The sequence below is a fragment of the Amblyomma mixtum genome, chromosome 3, assembly GCF_055824585.1.
Source record: "Amblyomma mixtum isolate Tamu chromosome 3, ASM5582458v1, whole genome shotgun sequence".
NCBI lineage: Eukaryota > Metazoa > Arthropoda > Arachnida > Ixodida > Ixodidae > Amblyomma > Amblyomma mixtum.
Window position 1 is genome coordinate 110,881,076 of NC_143014.1, and position 21,988 is coordinate 110,903,063.

Consider the following 21,988-nt stretch of genomic DNA (forward strand, 5'->3'; position numbering starts at 1 on the left):
GACTTGCTAAATGAGTAAAAATGCATGAAGTTATTCTTTATTCTACGAGGATGCTGTCTAGGCAGAATTAAGGGCGTAATTAGTGATCTGAGAAGGTCACTGAGCTGGCGAAGTTCTAACTGCGACATCTAAGATGTCTTTGTTGACACAAATATATGGCGCTATTATCTGGCACTTGAACCGCGACGGTTGTTGTGACGCTGCAACCTCTTGGTTTCGGCGTGGATATGTGACGGCGGTCTTCCTTCATCCTTGCGCTGCTGAGCGCACAAAAGCAAAAAAAAAAACGTCGTGTGGAAAAGTGCACGCGAGAAATAGTGGGTTTGAGCGATGTTGCCGTTATCAGACTTAATGCGAAAACTCTTTGAAGCAAGGACGCAGAGTGTGGAAACATGTTGCCTCAACGACGCAACAAGGACGTGAATGAACGGAAACAGAAGACAAGCGCTGATTAGAAATCACATTGAATAAAGCTGAAATTTGGGCGAGTTCCGTTCAGTCCCGTCCTTGTTGAGCTGTTGAGGTGATATGAATGCATACCAACTCGCCCAAATTTCAGCTTTACTCAGAGTGTGGAAATTTTGTTCTGGCTCCTTTCAAGTAGTTGGGATTTTAGCATGAAGTAGTAGCTTCTATTCGTTAAGCGAAGCAGTTGTTGCGATTTTTCTCAACACTGTCTCAACGCCATCATCGCTTGGCGTGCATGTTGGCGTCATGTATTTTTTCTTCGTCCTTAGCGTGCAAGTCTACTGAGTCGTACTTGAAATCGCAACGCCCTGTAGTCTTATGTTGTAGCCTGTTGTCCAGTGCACAAAACCGGGAAGCATAGAGATCGGTTCTGGGCATGAGAAAGGTGCTCACGAAAAGGCGAATACCTCTCGGCGGGCGTGCTCCGAAACCCGTGCCCAAAAGGGGCAGTTTGATCCTGACAACTACCAGGCCTCGCTCACCTGCGCACTTCGATGACCAGTTCGGGGCAGCCGGACTCCACGATGGCCATGGCTTCATCGTGGCTGAGATGGTCGCACGGCTGCCCATTGATGCTGATCAGCTGGTCGCCTTCGAGCAGCACTTGGTACGCTTTGCTCTTGCGCCGCGTCTGCACACAGAAGGAAGAAACAACATACGCCTTTAAATCCTAAGGCAAGCACCTGTGGGCGTGGCTATGTCGAACTGAAATTTCATCTTTCGGAACGGTAAGCGATTGCGCACGTCGCTCCGACACTTTTATTTTGTGCCTCAGAACTAATACAAATATTTGTCGCTAGTATTGTTAAAAATACTGAGCACGAATTAATTGCCCGATATTGGCAAGCGGGAGAGCAATGATCCTGCACAAGTGCTCAATTCGGCTGTGGCGATGGAATCTCGAAGGTAGCTAAGTTAAGAAGTAACGGTTTGGTTTATGATTGATTTATGAGGGTTTAATGTCCCAAAGCGTCTCAGGCTATGAGGAACGCCTCAGTGATGAGCTCCGGGAATTTTGTCCACATGGGTTCTTTAACGTGCACTGACATTGCACAGTACGCGGGCCTCTAGAATTTTGCATCCATCGAAATTCGACTGCCGTGGCCGGGATCGGACCCGCGTCTTTCTGGTTAGCAGCCGAGCGCCATAACCACTGAGCAACCGCGGCGGCTGAGAAGTAAAGGAAAAACCTGTAAAACAGATGTGGATAAGTTAACAGATACATCCGCTGAAATTTATTTCGAAGCCCTTGTGATTCATTGGGAATCAAAGAAATGGGAGGGTGGCTAAACAGGCGATATGTCCCATCATTGCGCAACACATCAGCGCCGTCATCATTGTCATAGTCGTCATTGGAATTACCTATACCGTGGGAAATGGGATCCATGCATTGCTTTCCGATCACCTCGGTCCTGCGTTAACGACGCCCGCCATATAGTACAGTGGATTTTTTTTTTTGCCATTTGCAGCTTTATTAATAAATGATCATCATGGTAATGTGGATGCTGCTGTCACTGGGTGTAGGTTGGCTTTTTGGACTCAAGGTAAGAACACAGCGGCCAGTTTTCGACTAAATAGGGAAATTTTGATTATTCTAATTACTTGTCCACAGTGCTGCAGTCGCAATCTTGCAACTTCGTTGATTAGGGACCATTCTAGTCTACAGAACTTTACACAGGTCTGGAGATATTCATCGATCAATTCTCTCCATTTTGTCGCCGGATTCCAAAACTGAGCGCTCTTAGGGCGACGGGCGCCCCGCCAAGGATAACGCGCCGGGGGCTGCCAAGCTCGTCCCTGAACCCGTTCGCGACAGCGCATGTGCGCTGCGCCACGGAGCACGCGAGCGCGGCAGACGGGCGCTCGGTTCTAAGCCCGCTGTATCCACAGGGCAGCGCGTGCTTTTGATATTTCATTTATCTGCAAAACAGAGAGAGAGAATACACTTTATTAGGTAGCTTGTGTGCTAGCCGCTAAGTTGGTAGCAAGCCTGTCGGCTGGTCTTGCAGTTGGTCATGGAGGAGCCAAGCACTAAACGAAGGATGGGGTTTGTAGGGGTAATGTGGTATCTAATGCGCATTCAGATAGACAGTGGGCGAGGTGGGCATAGTGTTCTGGGAAGTTCGGACATAGATGTGTGGCCCGCTGACGGTACAGGCATGCCCAGCCGGCGTATACAGCTGTGAGAGCGCCGACGTGTTGGCCCTCGTGCAAACGCTGTCTTGCTAAAAGAGGCAGTCAACAGGAAAGAGGAGGACGGGAAGGGTGGAGATGACGGCCAGAACAAGATGTTTCTGGACTTCTGCTCCACTCGAAGGGGGAATGCCGGAGGCTGGGAGGGAGTGAAAAGGGGTGTAGACGAAAGCATAATAGTGCTGCACACACGATTTGACGGCTTTTGATGGTTTTAACGAATTTTGTTGGCTGGCAGTCCTCGATTTTTGACCTGGGAAGGGATGCCGGCCTTTGCCAAGCCATTAATAGAATTTTTTTTCACCCCACAGTATTGTGAGTACCGTATATTTTTGTTGATGCAGAAGTAAAGTGACTTGACATAACATACGCACATGCATCCCTCATAGCTCTCGTACAGTCATGAGCAATATGAGCGGGACAATCTTTTTGCACAAAATTGCGAATATTCTGATTATTATACTACAAAATTTGAGAATTACTTATGAATGTTATACGCCAAGGCGAAGTCTAGTTAGAAAACAGAAAAAGCGTGCTTGTCGCACAGATATGATAAAAATTTGTTCCCTTTCATGTTGCTCACGACTGTACACACAGCCAGCTTGCAGTTTGAGGATCTTTTCTCTGCGTGCCTACCGCAACGGCTGCACTTCGGAGGAAGTAAGATGGGAAAGCACCCAAATATTGACATATTGACACCCAAATATTGCCCATTGAAGGTCCGGACGCGTGATAAATTAACTCTCAACCCTCCGCTGCGGCGCGCTCAGAAATTTGGCGCTCAAAAATCGGTCATTTAACACAGGGAGTGTTCGCACATGTTCTAACATGCTTCTAAGCATGAAAACAGAAAAATCCTTTATTCATCCATACAAAGCGTCCTTTTCTCTTTGCTTAGACTTTACACATCGCTTTGGAAACAGACATCTTCGGCGTTACCAGAGGAGAAAGACAACGGCCCTGGCGCCACCTCACGGTCGGTGGCGCGACTGCTAATAGGCGACAGCTGGCACCATCTCTCGCCGCCCTTAGCAGATCTTGGCGGCCGTCGCAGGAAGTGTCGCAGCACAAGAAAAAAAAAAGATTGCAGTACGTGGAACTTCGCCGCAGGAAGAGCGAGAGGACCGCATGGGCCCCCGGAAGATGGCGTAGTGACAAGCTCCCAACTAGAGTTACTGTATAGTATAAGAGGTGCACATTTGTACGCCATGTTGCTCTCCTGAGCATCCAAATTATGCGGGAATTATGAGGGAAATTATGCGTGCAGGAGGCAGACATGGTGGAGTGGTTAGAGCAAGTACAGACTCAATCCGCTAGATTCTGGCTGCTGAACTTGTTTTATTCTAGGCGTATGACTGTTGCATTGAATGCCACAGTTTGCTAGTAATGCGTCGGCTATACCAAGGCCTATCTCGATGAGTAACAAAGCACTCGCCATGTGGATGGGTGGCGCCATCTGTTGTAAACGCCACAAATCACAGAAGTTTTCTTTTTAACAATCGGCGAGCACTTGTGATAAAATTGCGTGTCATTGATAAGAAAACATAGTTTCAGAGAACATTTGCACTCGGATAAAAAAAAAAAATGCCGCAAAACACGAGAGCAGTAGGTGTAGGAATGGACAGCACCTGTCTAGTGCTAAACGATGCAAAAGAGTTGGCTCCTCCGCAATGCATGGATGCTTTTTAACCATGTGATCGCGTTTAGCCAATAGAAGAGCGAGCGGCTCAAGGAAAACAAACGTGCAACTCTAGGTATTTATACAGTAGCTCTACTCCCAACGAAGGACAAAAAGAAAGAGAACAGGGTGAGTATCCCGAGAGTGATATCGGATTCGTCAACACAGTACGTATTTAGAGCTGCACTGCCTGCAAAAGAAGGATCGCACACTTATTAAATGACTTCTTCCGTGATTTAAACGGCGCGAATAATGATTAAAATAAAAAAAAACCTCAGTTGTCACTCTCTTCCTGAGCCCTAGATGCACCTGCACGACTTGACCATCTGCTGGAACCGGGGATACCGAGTGTTCTCGAGGAAACATTGCGCCTGTCCTCCTCCGTGGCCCAAGACCCTCAATGCCGCTATCAGTGAATGAAATAATTTTTAGGGTTTGAGTATCGAGACGCATCGAGGATCCTTCCTATGAACTCGAACGCGTCATCGGGAATGCGTCTGTCAGGATCGAAAATCGTCTCCGGAAACATCCTTTTTACTAAGCTACGCTGCTTTTTTACCAAGCAACATTTATCTCCGCGTTAAACTAATTTTAATCTCTTTGTTTATAACGAGTTCCACTGACATTTTTTGATAAGGCTTGTAAATACATAGGAAGAAAAATGGAGCACCGTACACCGTTTATTTTAGTTTTCACGTATGACGTGAATATAAGCAAGAGGATTTTCATCAATGTTTTTGGTCGTGCTATTTTCAGTGAGTCAAGCAATTGGAGAAAGTTTTGTGGTTTAATGCATTTCCGTAAGGCGTTGCAGAGAAGAGGAAATGCAGATAGGTTTAGAGTTTATGGGCGGTTTATCGTCTCAAAGCGACTCGGGCTATGAGGGACACCGTAGTGAAGGGCTCCATAAATTTCGGCCACCTGGGGTTCTTTAACGTGCGCTGACATTGCACAGTACACGAACCTCTAGAATATCGTTCTGAAGGAACCAGCGCACAAAACACAACGGACAAGAAAAAGACGGAACACGACGGACAGGAGCGCTGAACCAAAGGTTCTTGCCCTGCATGTGGCAGCCGCTGACAGGGCCACAGCTTGAGACTGGCTAACAGCAAACGATGAAAAAGAGCCCATTCTACAAGTGTTGCTCAAATTTATTTCTTGTACAATGGGCTCTTTTTCATCGTTTGCTGTTAGCCAGTCTCAAGCTGTGGCCCTGTCAGCGGCTGCCACATGCAGGGCAAGAACCTTTGGTTCAGCGTTCCTGTCCGTCGTGTTCCGTCTTTTTCTTGTCCGTTGTGTTTTGTGCGCTGGTTCCTTCAGAAGTATGTATTACCAACTAGCCCAACAACAAGTGTAGAATATCGTTGCCATCGAAATTCGGCCGCCGCCGCTGGGATCGGGAAATGCAGATAGGTATACAGATAACCTTATTCGCCTGCTCGAATGCCTACCCCTAGATTCCAGAACTAGAGATAAGAAAATACGATGACGCCTCAGTTAAAAGATCAGTCTAGAAAGGCTCCGGAAGAAGGTGCTATTATTCTTGTTCTTCTGTAGTTCTCGTTTCCCCTATCTTTTCCCGCCTTCATCTTTCTTGCACCCAGTACTAAATTAACTCTGTATTCATACGCGGCACCTTGTGGAATTTCCAAGTCTCTGTACTATGGAATCCATTTTGCCTACATTTAGAACGTCTACCGGTGCGCCAGTTATCATTCCCTATTTATTATATTAGTCTCTGTACCTCGTGCTCCGAGGAGGCTGCTCCTGGCATGAGCAGTGCCAGATACGCTAAGCTTCGTGCCTCCGGGGCGAAGGGGCGCAGTGGAGGGCACTGGCACGACCGCCCACGCAGAGTCTCAAATTTACAAGAAACCTTCCCGAGTGACATCACTTTGGCTGCGCCGTGCTGGGAGCGTCAGGGCCCCTCTCGCACCGCCGCGATTCGCGCCTCAGGGGTTCGGAAGTGCGACAGGCTGGGCGAGAGGGAGCCGGCACGCGCTGAGGCAGCAACCATGGTTGCCAGTGCGGTTGTCGCCAAGGCCGGCGAGTTTCCCAACTTCGAGAATAAGTTCCTGCCGCGTTTCAGCCAGGGCGCGACCTGGCACGGCGCTTTGGGGTCTGCGTTTGGGTAGGCAGCCTGTGGAAGCGCTCTCAAAAGAACCGTCGAGTGTGCGGTTCGTGAACGGTCGCCCTTGTCTCGGTGCAAGAGTGGCTAAAGACACCCTCTTTTTCCGGATGATATGTGGCTGCCGTTCTCATTGTTTCTTCTTGTCTCGTCGGGCAGGCGTTGTCTGAGGCGGGTGGCGTCCTACTTGGCAGCGAGCAGCCACGGCTCCTCAGTCGGTGGCTCAGGACGACCGGCCCGAAGTAGAAAGCCTCTGCCCGGGGAGGAGGACTGCTGATGAGATGTTTGTGGCGGAGTAGCGCCAGTTTCCCTCGACTGGCTCGCATGCGTGGCGGATGAGCGGCAGAGGACGGCGCTCGGGGAAGAGCGCGCGGCCCGGCGTCCTTCACCAACGCTACTGCGCAACGGCGTACTCCAGGATCTGTACGGCGCATGGGTGACTCTGCTGTTGTGCTACGACTGACCTCCTTTATCAGGTTTCAGTAGTATAATTTCATCCAGATTTACGCATGCAACGAAGAAACCCTCGCTATATGCTACGAATGACTATTACTGATTTACATTCCTTTGGCAGCAGTATAGTCACTTTTATTGATAAAAACACTGCCTGAAGTCCACGACAGAACAATGTCAAAGCTAGTGCCCTAGGCGGATGGTGCAGAGATCCCTAAAGGCGGCTCAGCTGGCACCATATCATACTCTCAAAAACTGGCAATCACTCGCGTGAAATGATGCTTTTAGAAAGACCAGGTAGTCACTATGGGCAAACAAAATTCACTTTTGGACTGTGCAGTATCGGAAGCAGCGAGCTAAGGCACTCACAAAGTTTTTAATTGGACCGGAGATATTTTACGCATCCCAATAACTCTATGGACCATGACTGCGGTAGCCTTGATCTTCAATCATGAACTGGGATAGCCCACAGGAGAGGAAAAAGCCTGAAAGGAAAGTAGTGCTTTTTAAAGTATTCCCGCTTTGTTTATCGCAAATTGTGCCACAGTGAAATCTCCTTTGGTGCAATGCCTGATTCCAATTCAAGAAGCCAGTAGATTTAGCTTCCCAATCTTTTCTGGTGAATGTTGTTGCAGAAGCTTGAAGCCTGCTTAATAAGAACTGCTTAGTAAAATTCTCTCGGGAGATTTACTCGCCAGGCAAACTCAGACGCTTCAGGAGAACGGTCTGCGACGATGAACTAAGGAAAAAAGTTCTTTTCTCGATACTTGTAGTTAAAACCGAATATTCTCTGTAGTCGCCAGCGCACGACCATTGTCAGTACCGCCAACTGTCCAGCAAAATGTTTTCAGTTACCGCTGACATCTAATTAAAGACTTGACAGACAGGCTACTGGGCTTACTATCTTGGAGAACATTTCTCAGCTATGAATGTTCGCGCGTATCAACCTCCTGTTTTTCATGAAAAAATATGCAATGTGGGACATAGAGTGACCCTGTACACTCTGCCGGTACATCACGGATACCATTCCGGAGGAAATCGATTGCATGTGCTGCAATATTTAATGCATACTGAAGACATCAAACTGACGACAACAACCGCACATGAAGACGGGGACATGAGAGAGACACAGGACACAGCGCAAACTTGCAAGTGAATTTTACTGACGACATGGTAGCTATATATATATATATATATATATATATATATATATATATATATATATATATATATATATATATATATATATATATATATATATATATATATATGAGAGAAGCCAACAGCCACAGAAACCAAGGAGCACAGGGGATTTTTTTTTTAATTCATTTATTATTATTATTTTTTTTTTTTGTGGTGCTGATCATGTAAGAATATTACTGTCGCTTAAAGCTAATTGATTAGAAAAGCAGAAGAAAAGCCGTAGCTCAGAAAAGATTAGAAAAGCCGTAGCTCAGAGGTAGAGCACCGGACGCGTAATTCGGAGGTCGTGGGTTCGGATCCCACCGGCGGCATGTGGTTGTTTTTTCTTCTGCTTTTCTAATCAATTAGCTTTAAGCGACAGTAATATTCTTACATGATCAGCACCACAAAAAAAAATTATAAATGAATTAAAAAAAAAATCCCCTGTGCTCCTTGGTTTCTGTGGCTGTTGGCTTCTCTCATATTTATAACGAGCCCCTCATTCCCCTTGCCTTGTTTGCTTTATTGCTTAGCGAGGGCCTCGGTTCTGGCAGCTTTGATGCCATAGGAAGCATAAGAGGGTTCTCACACAGATTCCACCCTTGCCGTTCGATGGCGTTCTACGTCACACCAGCGGTAACTCAGGACGTTCCACGTCCGCCGCTTACGAACGTGGGTGGCGCTGATGAACACTCTCAAGGTTAAGTTAATTGTAAACATAAATACCCCCGAAAGCAGAAGGTTTGACAGCCGTCGCCGTAGCTCAGAGGTAGAGCACCGGACGTGTAATTCGGAGGTCGTGGGTTCGGATCCCACCGGCGGCATGTGGTTGTTTTTTCTTCTGCTTTTCTAATCAATTAGCTTTAAGCGACAGTAATATTCTTACATGATCAGCACCACAAAAAATAATAATAAATGAATTAAAAAAAAAATCCCCTGTGCTCCTTGGTTTCTGTGGCTGTTGGCTTCTCTCATATTGATAACGAGCCCCTCATTCCCCTTGCTATATATATATATATATATATATATATATATATATATATATATATATATATATATACTGCATCGGAGCAAGCTTGTGGAATGCACAGAAGGGGTGGTATATCATACTCAAATATGCAGCGCTGGCAGACGACGGGCGAAGAGAGGACGATACATACAGCGAAACTGTGTGTCTCGTCCTCACTTCGTCCGTCGCCTGCCAGCGCTGCATATTTGAGCATGTGAAGCCATCTTGCCCAGCAATGCACCCTGCTCAAGTGGTATATCATATTCCATTGACTGTTGGCCGCGTAAACATAGGGCAGACTGGCAGATGCCTAAAGAAAAGGCTAGCGGAACGTAATCGTAATATCGTAATGTGGCACAACCAAAAAACGGGCACCTGTCAGAGCACTGCCTGAGTGTCCCATCAAAATGAGGAAGCCATTGTTTAGCCAGTGCACAGATGAAGCGAGGAGCAAGGACTATTACATGCGTGAGATTAGAGAAGCACGTATGATTTGCATCAAGACAGCCGGTTACGTTAGTGCGCCTTCAGTTAATCTCTCGGATAAGGAGATGGCGTTCCTTGATGGAAATGGCTCGCGCATGCGTTGAATTCTTCCTCCCTTTGTTTCATTGAACTCCCTTCAGTGTATGCTTCCGTGTCGTCAATAAAATTCATTAGAAAGTTAGCGCTTTGTCCTGTGTGTCTCTCATGTCTCCGTATGATCGTGCGCTTACGTTTTCGTCAATATGAGCAACAAACTAGCCCAAGAAACAGCCTTGTTGGAGATCAAATTGAACAATGTTGTGTTTCTATAAGCCAAGCTCGCTGAGTTCTTAATAAGAACTGACCAAACCATCGCTTCCATGCGGGTCGCTCACGAATACCTGCATCAAGGATTATTTGCAATGCCTGTGGAATCTGGAGCCTTTTTTTTACCTTTCTGCTCAATATTGACGTTAAATAAAAATTCAGAGTCCTTTGTACCAGTCTCCTCTGGCTAGCAGAGCAAGTACATAGGCTTTCTAAGCGCATTTATGGAGTGGTGGACGCATGTTGCTGGCGGAAAAGAGATCGGCATGACTGCAACACGTTCACTACCACCTGTCAATGAGCCTCCGAGCTCTTCGAGCCTTCGGAAAGCGGTCCAGGCGGCTCTTCATACATACTCAGCGCTAACGTGCTACAATTCCTTAGTCAACGCCTGGAGCGAATAATCACAAGAACTAAGGACACGATGGTCAGGCCACCGGCCCATTAAGAACCGTGCTTGCGGCCGTACGGATGTCGGATTTCGTCCCCTGGTCGGGCGACCGAAGGCAACGCGCCATGCTTTTAGTGCGATGAGGTGCAGGCAACCCCGTTCTGGTTAGGTCAGGAGTGGCTGTTGTGCAGCTTAGCAGATTGATGTGCTTGTTGACGCTCTTGCCCAACGCACGCGCTGACTTCCTGAAAACATATTGGTTGCTGTATATAAGTGGGCAACTAGTATACGTGTACTAAAACAAGATATTAATAAAGTTCTTTCTGCAACTACACTTTTGCACTGTGACCGTCTTCATTGCAAATTTCACTGATGTCTCGACCATCCAAATACAGGGTGATCCAAAAATAACAGGAAAATAACAATATTTCGAAAAGTAGAGAGAGCAGCGCGATGCGATTTTGAAAGAAATGCGCAGAAAAGCATGGCGAATATTTTTAATGAACAAAAAAAATTGGTTGGTTTATGGGGTTTAACGTCCCAAAGCGACTAAGGCTATGAGAGACGCCGTAGTGGAGGGCTCCGGAAATTTCGACCACCTGGGGTTCATTAACGTACACTGACATCGCACAGTACACGGGCCTCTAGAATTTCTCCTCCAAAGAAATTCAACCGCCGCGGCCGGGATCGAAAAAAAAAATTTAGGGACGGATTAGTTACATTTGCCACCGGAAGGTGGCTGTTCAGACTTTCATTTGTCTTTCGGCAACAATGGCAATAGTATATAGCAGTAAAATTATTCGCTATTAAAAAAAAATTCTATGACCTTTTGTGCATTTCTGCAATTTCTGTTACTTTTCGAAACGTTGAATTCTTATGTTTTCTTTGAATTTTGGATCGCCCTACACCATCAGAAGAATGCTTTTGCATATAACCTTTTATTAATTAATTAATTTATTTTTTATTTATTTATATATACTGGAATCCCAACTGGGATTTTAGCAGGGTGGAGTACATTATGACACACATTTCATAGGCAACAAGGGGGAAATATACCAAGCATACAAACTTGAACACAAAGCTTCAAATGGAACAGAATAAATTCATGGCAAATAAAACATGGAATGGTTAAAATGGAGGTCACAGATCGAGGTGGGAGCAAGAAAGATTTACAGAGGGAAGTAAGACAATATCTTTATCTAGCTTATTCCGCTCGGTAATTGTCCTAGGAAAGAAGGAATATTTAAAACAGTTATTGCGAGTGGAATAAGGGCTGATTGTTAGAGACTTATTGTTGTCTATGCCTGCACGGAATGATTTCATTTTAAACATGGATTAATAAATGTCTTTGTTTCTAACATAAAAACACTCCTCGCCGAATAAAAAAACTCCTCCTGGCCCTCGCTTAACGTGCCCATCACCCCTCTTGAATATTGTGCGGCTCGTGATCACAAGATTAGCTGACTTTTTTTGAAGCAGCTGGTGGAGACTAACGTTAATAGAAAGTACCTTTTATTATTTGAAAGAGCATCGATCTGTAGAATCCACATATAGATAAAACAAACAGTTAATTTTGCTCGCCTGGTAACCTGGCATCGAGTCGCATCGGCCTTTTCACATTGTCCGTGCTGCAAAGGGGTGGTGGGGCAGACAGGTGTCCTCATAACCCACTCCCCCCCCCCCCTCCCCCATGCGCACTAAGTTACTTCAAAAAAGATATACAAAAAAGCTGACGTGTGTCATTCACTTAAAACTTGCACTGCGCAGCTCCTTTGTGAACATGCGTCCCATTGCGCCAATGAACACAAAACTACCATGCCTTCTGCTTCTGACTCAGTTCTACTGGAGGTGAAAACGAGAGGGCGCTGGGTGCACTTCGCGTCTTCTCGCATTTAAGAGCTAAGCTATACTTCAAAGCCTGAAAAAGAACAAGACGCGTTATATGGTGGCCTGTGCTGTGCTTAAGATACTCAATAGTGCGCATGCTGCGGTCGTTGTGATGCATGTCGCTTATCTTGTTCCCATACGGCCAGTGTTCTAACTAGCGTGCTTTGTTACAGCTGTTCTTGTGGGTTTACCGTGGAGACGACGGTAGTATTAATACTGGACATACGTTTTACTAAATTGTGAAACGTAACATTATCAGCTCGCGGTTGCAGTGCTCAAGGAGTCTTGCTTGCGCATTCCTAAGAGCCGACGCGCTTGACATTCCGTTGGCTCGGCGTCAGCCCTGGCACGCACATAGCAGCACGTGTGCCGGAGCCAAAGAGCGCCACAGAACGCGAAAAATTAGGTCAAGCAGGGCGAAAAAGATAGGACACAGATCATGGTTGCGCTTCTTAGACAGAAACGATGGAGTGTGCCGGGATAAGCGGACGAAGTTTGCAGGCATTATCGGCCACTAACAAGGTTTCTCGGGACGTTCTTGGCGCTGGACTATTCCAAGCAGAACACGACACCGGGCCGAGCGCGGAGGAAGCCGGCGGTCTCGTCGCAGCTCGTTTTTAGTGAGCGGGGCCAGATCAAGATCGTTATTATGGCTGGCGCGTGTGGGCGGCGGCCCCTGCTAACGCAGGCCCTGTGCCATGCGTGCCGGCGCCAACGCGGGCTCCGGGTCGGCTCCGTGCCATGCCCGCGACGACAACGATGCGAGGGATCATGGCAGCGCTTTTTTCTGCGCCTGCTCTTCGCGCTCGGATCTCGGTTTCGCGCGTCGGTCATGCCACGCTGACATCGATACTGGCCACTTTGCAGCCGCCAGTGGAGAGGTTTTGAACACCTTGTCCTGCGTTTCTGCGCGCCTTCGATTATCTCGGTCACTGCGCCTAGTTTTTAAACGTGGCAACGCTGCGGTGTTTGCTAAACTGTGGTCGTGTGTGTTTGCGCTTCTTCTGAATGTTTGTGTGCATATACGCCTCTGGTTTAGCTTATACGTAAAGTAGCGTGTTATTTATGCAGCAAAGTAAACGAAGCTTGCTTCCGTCAGTATATCAGAGCCAAGTTCTTTTTAACGAACGCAAGAATCAAGGTTGGCTAGTCTATTTTTGAAGCAATGGAAGTTAAATATTGATTTTAAAATGTGACGCTTGCTTCTTTCGCCGCGTGCAGAGGCACAACAAGCATGCGTATTTTCTCGGCACACGCTCGCAATGGTCCCCGAAAACTTCAGAAAGTGGAGTGGTGCAATAGAAAAATTGGTACACCGTCTATAGTACTGGTTTCTTTCGCTGGATTTTTCAATATATTGACCCTCTATCGATTCATTTCTTCGTGATAAACACCGCTGGCCCGATCACGACGTTTATGGCTCATATTCTGGGCTCACAGTCGCAAGAGACAAGTCCCTTTTACTGTTTACATCGGCGCTTGCGGTTTTTGCCCGGCTAGGAGCTTGCGTAGATCGGTAGTCCTCTGTCTAGGCCACTGACGCCCTGTTAAAACAGCCTGCCGCCTGGCTGGATGCCTCCAGCACCATATTCCGCTAGGCTGAGGGTGTATCTTTTGAGTATTCGAGAGCCAACGAACTCAAGTAGACACAGTCATCAATTTAAGCGCGCTATTGGTAATGCTAGGAGGCGTTGGAATCAGACTGGAAGGAAGAGAGTGCTCTATCTCCAAAGGCCGACATAGAACAGAGGGTAGGCATTTATAGTTGACTACTCTACAGATCATTATCGTGAAGTTGATAAGTCTTTCTACGGTGTTTCGAACTCGGAGCCGGTTTGGTTAGGTTTCATGGATGATGACGAAAAAAGACGGCGGCGATAAACTTCGGCCACGCCCCCTCCCGTTTTCAGCTCGGTGCACTCGCAGCATCGATATCAATGGTGGGGCTTTGCAGTACATTGCACATATTTTTCATCGGGTCAATTCGTTCTCTACGGATGAGAGTGTATACTAAGGTAAAATGCGTTTATATATACATTAGGGGTCGTTTTTGCTGGATGGCTGCTATTTACGAAAAAGAAAGAAAAAATAAGGTATAAGACTAAGCAGATCATACACTCGTGCTTTCTCCCAATGGGCTGAATGCACTTGCACAAAGCAAGTTAACCATGAGCGTGAGGCCCTCGTTGTCTCTTAGCTTGCTTCCTGTCCGTCTCAACGCGCGAAAGTTCGTCGTTCGAAGATCTGCCAATATTTATGAGCAGTCTAGTTCTTCTAATCTTAGTAACAGGTACTAAAAACTCGCGTAGTTAGTAGCACGCTTCATAACAATTGCTGACTTCTTTCATGTACTTCGTCGGGTCAGGTCTCTGATACTGAGCTCCAAATAAGAACAAGATAAAAGAAAGAAGACAGAGTTTGCGGGGGATAACGACGAGGGACGATCAAGGTGACAACCACGCAAAAGTAACTAACCAGATTTTTTGCAAAACGCTGGATATTTACTTTTGCGCCGTTTTGTCCGTTGTTGACACTGCTCAACAGCTTAGGCTCTATTATCCGCGGAAATGGGATACGGAGAAGAGCCCCGTGCGATTAGGTTTCGAACTGCTAAGTTATTGCAGGAACATCCAGTATACTGCTGCGGTATCTCAAATGTTCAGTTCTGCACGTGACCGCACTCCGGCCCACTCCGGCGCGCACCGCACGCCGTGGATGGGCAGCGGCGGCTTCTTCAAGACCCGGCATCGGCCCAGACGGCCTCTCACCTTGGTGATGGTCAGGGGCTGTCCGGTGCCTCTTCCCCCCTGCAGCCGGAACCCCCAGGGGCTGCCTCCGGCCAGGCGGACGGTTATCGCACTCCCCGCCATCGCGCGCTGCTTGGGCGTCCAGTCGGTTCGCTCGAAATGGGGAGCCCTGCTCTCCGAGGGCCCGGAAGAGCGTTTCTTTTCTTCGCCCGGCTTGGCAGGGCAAGCGGGCCGCCGGGTGGCTGCTGCGAGCGACGAGGTTGCCCCTCCGGACCTTATTTTTAGTGCGATCTCCCACCACCCGACGCCGCCGGAGTCCGGGCCGCGCGTTGGCGGTGGCTCAAGGTGGACTCGCGCTCCGCGGCGGCGCTCTCGTGCGCGCGTGGCTGCGCGCTCCGTTTCGGGCACGACGCTGTGCGTAGCGCCCGGTGCTCTGTTCATCTCGAGCGATCGGGTTCGGTTCCAGTCAGACTGTCCTCACTGCTATGTCGGCGCATCCTATGCTCTTCCTTCGCCTGATGCTGTCGATCATCCGTACCAGGCAAACCTAACGGCGCAGCTGCACATTCATTAGGGTCTACATGCTAGATAGATACATCTGCATGCCCAGGCACTGAAATGCAATGTAAAACTAGCCCAGAACCGCGCACGTTCGCAATCCCGCATTCACAAGGCATGGAGAAACAAATCAAGCACCGAACATAACTGCACCCTTTGAAGGACTCGAATCTGCCAGTGAACACGTTAATCCTATGCTTGTGCCAGGTGCTCGGTTTAGTGTTAATGAAATCACAAGCGCATTTAGCGCTTTATCAATTCATTAGTGCATGAGCGTTAGAAACAGTACATCGCCCAAACAATTTTTCCTGCTTAAGCGCTTCTCGGCTTCTGCGTCATTTTGTTTCGGTGGGAAAAATGATTTTTCTTTAGATCTTTCTTTTTTCTGTGTGCGTGCGTGTGAAATGAATTACTCTTCCGTCAAAGAAGAATGTTTCGATGAGATAAGAAAGCGTCCCAGAAGTAAGCCGTTATGTGAACGTTTGTCTACATTTATTTTTAATTACAGCATTGAAGCAATGAGAAAAAAATGCGGTTAGACAGCATACATAAATAGCAATGTTTCTAATGAAGCTCTCACCGGTGCTTCATTTTAGAGCGATGTTTTGGGCAATCTTACGATGTTGACGAGAGGCATAGGTTATAGCACCAACAGGAGCTTCAAAACAACAACTAGCGAGAGGCAGCGGCAAAAAAAGAGTGCCAACCAACAGGCTGTCCTCTGAAGATAGAGTTGGCTCCGCTGCCTGCATCCGTTGCTATAAACAACAGAGTCAATAACAAACGTTCGGCGCGTGGCCAGAGCGGTGCAGTGCAAACACGATGATTTCAGGCCACCGCACTGCATTGTTTGGGATTGGCGGCGACATGAACTGCTGGTTCCATATCGACACGAGGGACGCCCCGTTCTTTGTTGCTTGTTTCAAATGCTAGGTCTTCATTCACGCCCTCCTCCCTTGTTCACATTAATCTTTCCATTTCGACTAGTTATGGTTCCTCATGAGGTCATGTCTTTGCAAACTGCCTCTAAGAGCTCAAAGAAGCAAAGTCAAAAGCCGAACAAAAATAAAACAGCCTTACCTTATCGCTGCGAGACGAGTACTTGTAGTAGTGAAGTCAGGCGCAGGGAATTTAGCGGTTGTCTCAATCCGTTTTTTCTCAGGTGAAAACATCATTTCCCGTCCTTTCAAGCAAAAATGTTTCGTCGCAAACAGGGCTCGCGGGTCACCCTTTGCGGAAGTATCTCAGCTCCAGCCTCTTTGGTTAGTCCAGAACGGCCTAAAGTGAGTATTTTTTGTAGATCTAATGGTTTATTGGTTTGGTTTATTGGGGTTTAACGTCCCAAAGCGACTCAGGCTATGAGGGACGCCGTAGTGAAGGGCTCCGGAAATTTCAACCACCTGGGGTTCTTTAACGTGCACTGACATCGCACAGTACACGGGCCTCTAGAATTTCGCCACCATTGAAATTCGACCGCCGCGGCCGGGTTCGAACCCATGTCTTTCGGGTCGGCAGCCGAGCGCCATAATCACAGAGCCACCGCAGCGGCATTTGGGGATATAATCTACCCGCAAATAACTGAATTGAAATATTTAAGAAAGCCCTTGGAAAGTTTTTGCAACGTCTACATTCAGGCCCAAGATTCTGTTGATGACATCCGAACTTTAAATAAAATTCCATTGCTATCTTGAATGGGCATCGCGCCAGACGCCTTCAGGAGGGTTACATACGCTTATGCCTCGATGATTATATTTTAGTGTGCTATCGCTGGAGCGTCCACTCAGCCGCTTAGCCTTTGTCTGTGCGGCCCGTCTGTGTGGGCAGGTTGTGGGAACGCCACAAAGTCACGTGACCTAGCTGGCCCACCTGCCACCTAGGTTGTTTCTCTGAGGATTTCAGTGCGCTAGCGCTGGAGACCCCACTTGCCGATTTCGCCGCTGTTTGTCCGGTCCGTCTGCGACCAAGAAGAGCTGGGTGGCAGGTGGGCCTCCTAGGTCACGTGGTCTTATGACGTCATCACAACTTGCCCACCGCATAATGAGCGAACTGCCCACGGTGGCAGTTCAATTAATTATTAGTGGCGAGAAGTTGTTCGGGAAACGCAACCTGTGTCTGACGAGCCCCACAGGTGGCAGCACCTGCCCCTGCAGGGCAGTGTCTCATCTCTTAACAGCCGCACCACTGCGCCTGGAGTGGTACGAGGATCCCAGGGATCTATGAATATAAGATACAGAAGGACCAATGAGAGAATGAAAACCGAAATGCTAGCGCACCTAATTCTCATCTTGCCTAACCACACTAACTCATCCGTCATATTTTCTTTTTCTTGAATGGTTGCGCAAGGCACGCGGAGAGAAGAATGTATAAAATGGGACTCCGTGGGGTACTTACGCATTTTGCTCCGATTACAGTCATTGCTCTGTTCGGAGCAGACTAATAAAATGGTGTCATTTTTGGTATCCGAGTGATGGAGCAGCATTACAAACAGTGCTCTACGTTGCGTTTCGGGAGTATTTCCATGATTTACTCCAAAATGTCCGCAACAAGACAGTTAGTGGGTCGTGTGAGTGACGTGTACGTATTTTTCTTCCAGTGTACTATCGGGAACAAAGGCGTCCAGGACGCCAAGCTTACGACCAAGCTATAGCTATAGCTATAGCCTCCCATTAACCAGTGCGTGATAGGCGCCGTTGTCCACGCTCGGCGGCCCAGCGGCGCAGCCACTAACGGGTGCAAGTGAGGAGGTAATTCTCCTGTGAACACAAATATCACAAATTCCATTCGATCTTTGGCAAGGCCAGCTAAATTAGAACGACCACGTGGCAGCCCTAAAACCGGCGTGTCAATTTCAACAATGCAACAGTGTACGTATTAGCAAAGTGAAGGACGTTCTTCGCAGCAGCGGTTGCCAAGACTTTTGTTTCTTCCGACTCAGTGCTTCTTTACATTTTCCTCTGTGTCTTTCTTCCACTAGCACGCGCCGGTTTCTGTGGAAGCGGAAGACAGAAATGTCGTGCGCCACTGACGCTTAAAGCAGCTGTCATCGGGGGAGAGCAGTGTCGCCCACACGACACATGGACAGCGCAACACTTTTTAGGAAATCATGCCAAGTCTCAGGCATGCGACACTGTACTGCTGCTAGGAAGCGTACGAGTCTAAAAAGGCGTAGCGGTGTAGTTTCCCCGTCTCGCATGAACGTGCGGACGAACATATACGAAGTTCTTTTGTGCTTTTCTGTCATATCGCGCACGCCCGGCACCCTTGGCGGTAATACCCGTCTCACTTGTTGCTCTCAGAGCAGGCTCCCTAACGGCGACTATTCCTCCTACGTTGTAGAGGTGCGTTAGTCTGTTTATCTGATCATGTCACTGCGGCCAGTTATAAGATACGACTTCGTTTCCTGCACGCGAGGAAATCGGGAATGCACGAATGAATATGTGGCGTTCCCGGACGAAGATACTAGGCTACGGTACGTCACCCACATGTGGATGAAAAGGTTCCAACCTTCACTGGCGTATGGACTACTACGCCGTTTAGTGCTACTGCGTATGCTTAATTTATTTTTTATGTACACGCACTAGGTTAGGGTGCACGAGCTGTCGGTGACTCGGACTGGATTCTATGAAAAGGATGGGAGGAGGGGGGCGTCGCCCGGCGCCCGCGGGACGGTCCGACCGCGGCGCTCCCGGCCGCTTCAGGCACACGCACTTTGCGGCCAGGGAAAACTGCGCGCGACAGGGAACCATGCCGGCAGGCGTTGCTTTTCCTGTTCAGCTCGCAGGCGGCTAAATTTAGCGGCCCGAGGACCGGACGGCTTTGCGGCGCGGCTCGGACCGCTGGTTCTACTGCGCGGTTGTAAACGACGCCGCCGACGAACAGCGCGGCTGTCGGGGGGACGCGGGCCGGCGCGCAGGCGCTGCGTGGGCGCCGTGATAAATGTGCCGGCGCAGCGTAAGGGCTGCCGATGCAAAGCGCCAATGTTTTCGCATCTTGAGCTACCCTGCAGACAGAACGGAGAAACCCGCTGCCGTCTCCATGACAATGTGTTTACCGGGGCGACCCCCGATGCTCTACTGTACGCTCTCGAAGGGGACCGTTAATGCTCCGCTTGCTCACTGACCCATAGCCGAGGCAGCAACCTGATGCGACCGCTGTTTGTTTGACTCCGTGCGGGGTTAGCTGCCCCCTGTCGGGAAGGGCGGGACGCCAGGCGTTCGTGCACTCACGTGCAGCTACGTGACGGGGACGAACGGGGGGAGCGCGCCCTTGATTAGTCTTCAGAGTTGAACTCATGCGCTAAATCCTGACCTTTTGTACCTGCAGTGCTTAAGAAAAAAAAAAAACATGGCGTTTTTGTGCGCGATAAAATATCACGGGAGCGAAAGCGGGCTACATGCTGACATATTCATCAGTGGTGAGTGTGAAGTACTGCGTCTGCAGTTCTGAACGTGTAAACTCGAGACCCATTATGCGAAAGTGGGCAGTGCCCGGAGCACGCAGAGTGAAGCGTGCAAGAGACGAGCACCGATTTCGTCAGATGATCTCATATGCGTACATTTATTTACATTTTTCTAATACTACACACAGCGATATGTGAGAGAGCACAATGCGAAAGCACTTTTCAAACAAAATAAAATCACGAGGAAGAGGAGGCAAAGTTCACAGCCGTAGTAGTTTCCTTTTAATTGTTTCTATTTGTTGTTTTTTGTTGACCGATAGCAACAAAGCATGAAGATAATATGGACAACCTCATCTGAAAGCACGGACGCAGCATTTTGGATTACACGCCTTAACGGCGTTTAGGTTCCAACTTTGTAGCAGTCATGTTAAACATCTAAGGTATTTACACTTTACTGGCGATACTTTGCGCGCAATATTGTAGTGAAATAGCGGAAATGTTCACAAAAGTTTTTCGTCTAAACAAGTTAAAAGGCTGGAAAAAGATGCTACCAAACAATCGTGGTTATTTTACATAGCTGTTTTGCGAGTTTATCCACTGATGTCTTTCTCGCATATCTGCGTCCGCCACGTTCCCACGTAAGTCGGGCGGCCACCCAAACAGGGTAGCAGGCTCGTTCAGTGTGTCATTTTAGCTTTTGCTAGTGAACATTATCTTAGTCCGGCCTTTTAGTTGTTTAGAAACGGCTGAGCTAACAACACGACGTTCACAAAAATATGTATCTTTTATATACGGGTTCCTCTATTTGGATTGGAAGCCTCTTACATGATGATAGGTAATACATTTGTTGTGTCATAAATGTACTTTCCGATATAGCTTCTCCAGATTTTGTACGGCACTCTCGTAGTCTTAAAAAGAACATTACCAAACCAGCTACAAGATATCTGTCTATAGTTGTGCACAATAATGTCGTGCTGGGGATTCACGGATACATATGTGCACAATACAAGAATGCGTGAGGTGACTACGTAGCTAAAACAGCTATTGCTCCGAGCTAATAGGTATGCAAAGTTATACAGCACGGGAAACCACTTGCAAGAGAACTAGGAATGCTAACTGAAGCAGGCTTATCGCGAACCTTTCTGCTGTGTGTTCGGTACGGCGCGCGTTTCATAGTGACTCAACTCTTAGGCATGATGGGAAAGTTAACTATTCGTGGCACCAAAAAAAAAAAAATTTCTTGGCTAAAAACTGTGTTGCAAACAGCAAGGCGCGACCACTAGGATTTTCCGACTGTAAGAGAAAACGGTTGAATCAGAACAACGGAAAGCTGGGCTAGTCTGCTCTATGTTTTGCATGAATAAGAATTATTATTTGCTTTAAATAATGAATAGAAGGGCACAGATGAACCCGGTCGTCAGCGTAATCTTGAAGGAACTGTACAAGAAAAAAACTGTACCCAGAGCTAAATTATTACAGATAATAGTGTGGAAAGATGACTGACGACTTTTTCGGGGCAGCTGGTTGAAACGTAATAGTGACGGAATTAAATAAGTATTTTTTAAAATCCGCTTCCTGTCTGCGTCGGACATGGACGTAGAGTAGTTGCAGAAAGATTAAAAAACCAAACCGCGCTAACTATTTTCTTGGAAAAGTCGGTGGCACCTGCTCGATAGGTACATTTCCCCATGGAGGCCCATTGACAATAGATGCGTGTCAGTCGCTATCGCGATCCATTCGGACTTCCGAAAGAGGCTTTCCTCGTGCCTCCCATCTCAGAGTTATTCACTAAAGCAGACGCGCTTACAAAATCTGGGCCACGCCAGCGCCCCCTTCATGCCGGGTGCTGCTTGACGCGCAGTATGATGTATCCCCGATAATGATAGACTGGAAACAAATACCCTGACATGACCTTTTTGTCACCACGGCACGTCATGTTGCCTCCATGGAGGCAACGCCGGCTTATCGAACCTGCTGCCCACTCGTGGCAGTGTGGAGGGGGGGGGATAGTAGTGTGGTTCCGTCCTTTGTTCAAGTTGTGGAGACCGTATCGATTTTCGAGCTTTGCCTTGAAACAACAACACTGCACTGTAAGCGAAG

The 21,988-nt window shown here is 47.8% G+C and overlaps 1 protein-coding gene and 1 non-coding gene across 2 annotated transcripts in view; one reads left to right on the top strand and one right to left on the bottom strand.

Annotated features, from left to right (window-relative positions):
- Window positions 1-15,240, bottom strand: part of LOC149351406 (uncharacterized) — a 66,502-nt gene extending 51,262 nt beyond the window's left edge. Inside the window, exons 1-2 of the mRNA XM_089580727.1 lie at window positions 14,953-15,240; window positions 951-1,099 (exon numbers count right to left, since the gene is read on the bottom strand). Coding sequence (XP_089436853.1) covers window positions 951-1,099; window positions 14,953-15,054 — 251 coding nt within the window. The 5' untranslated portion in view covers window positions 15,055-15,240. The remainder of the gene's footprint in view (window positions 1-950; window positions 1,100-14,952) is intronic.
- Window positions 8,858-8,929, top strand: TRNAT-UGU (transfer RNA threonine (anticodon UGU)). Its single transcript has one exon. It is a non-coding gene; the product is annotated as a tRNA-Thr (tRNA).
- Window positions 15,241-21,988: the final 6,748 nt, after the last annotated feature.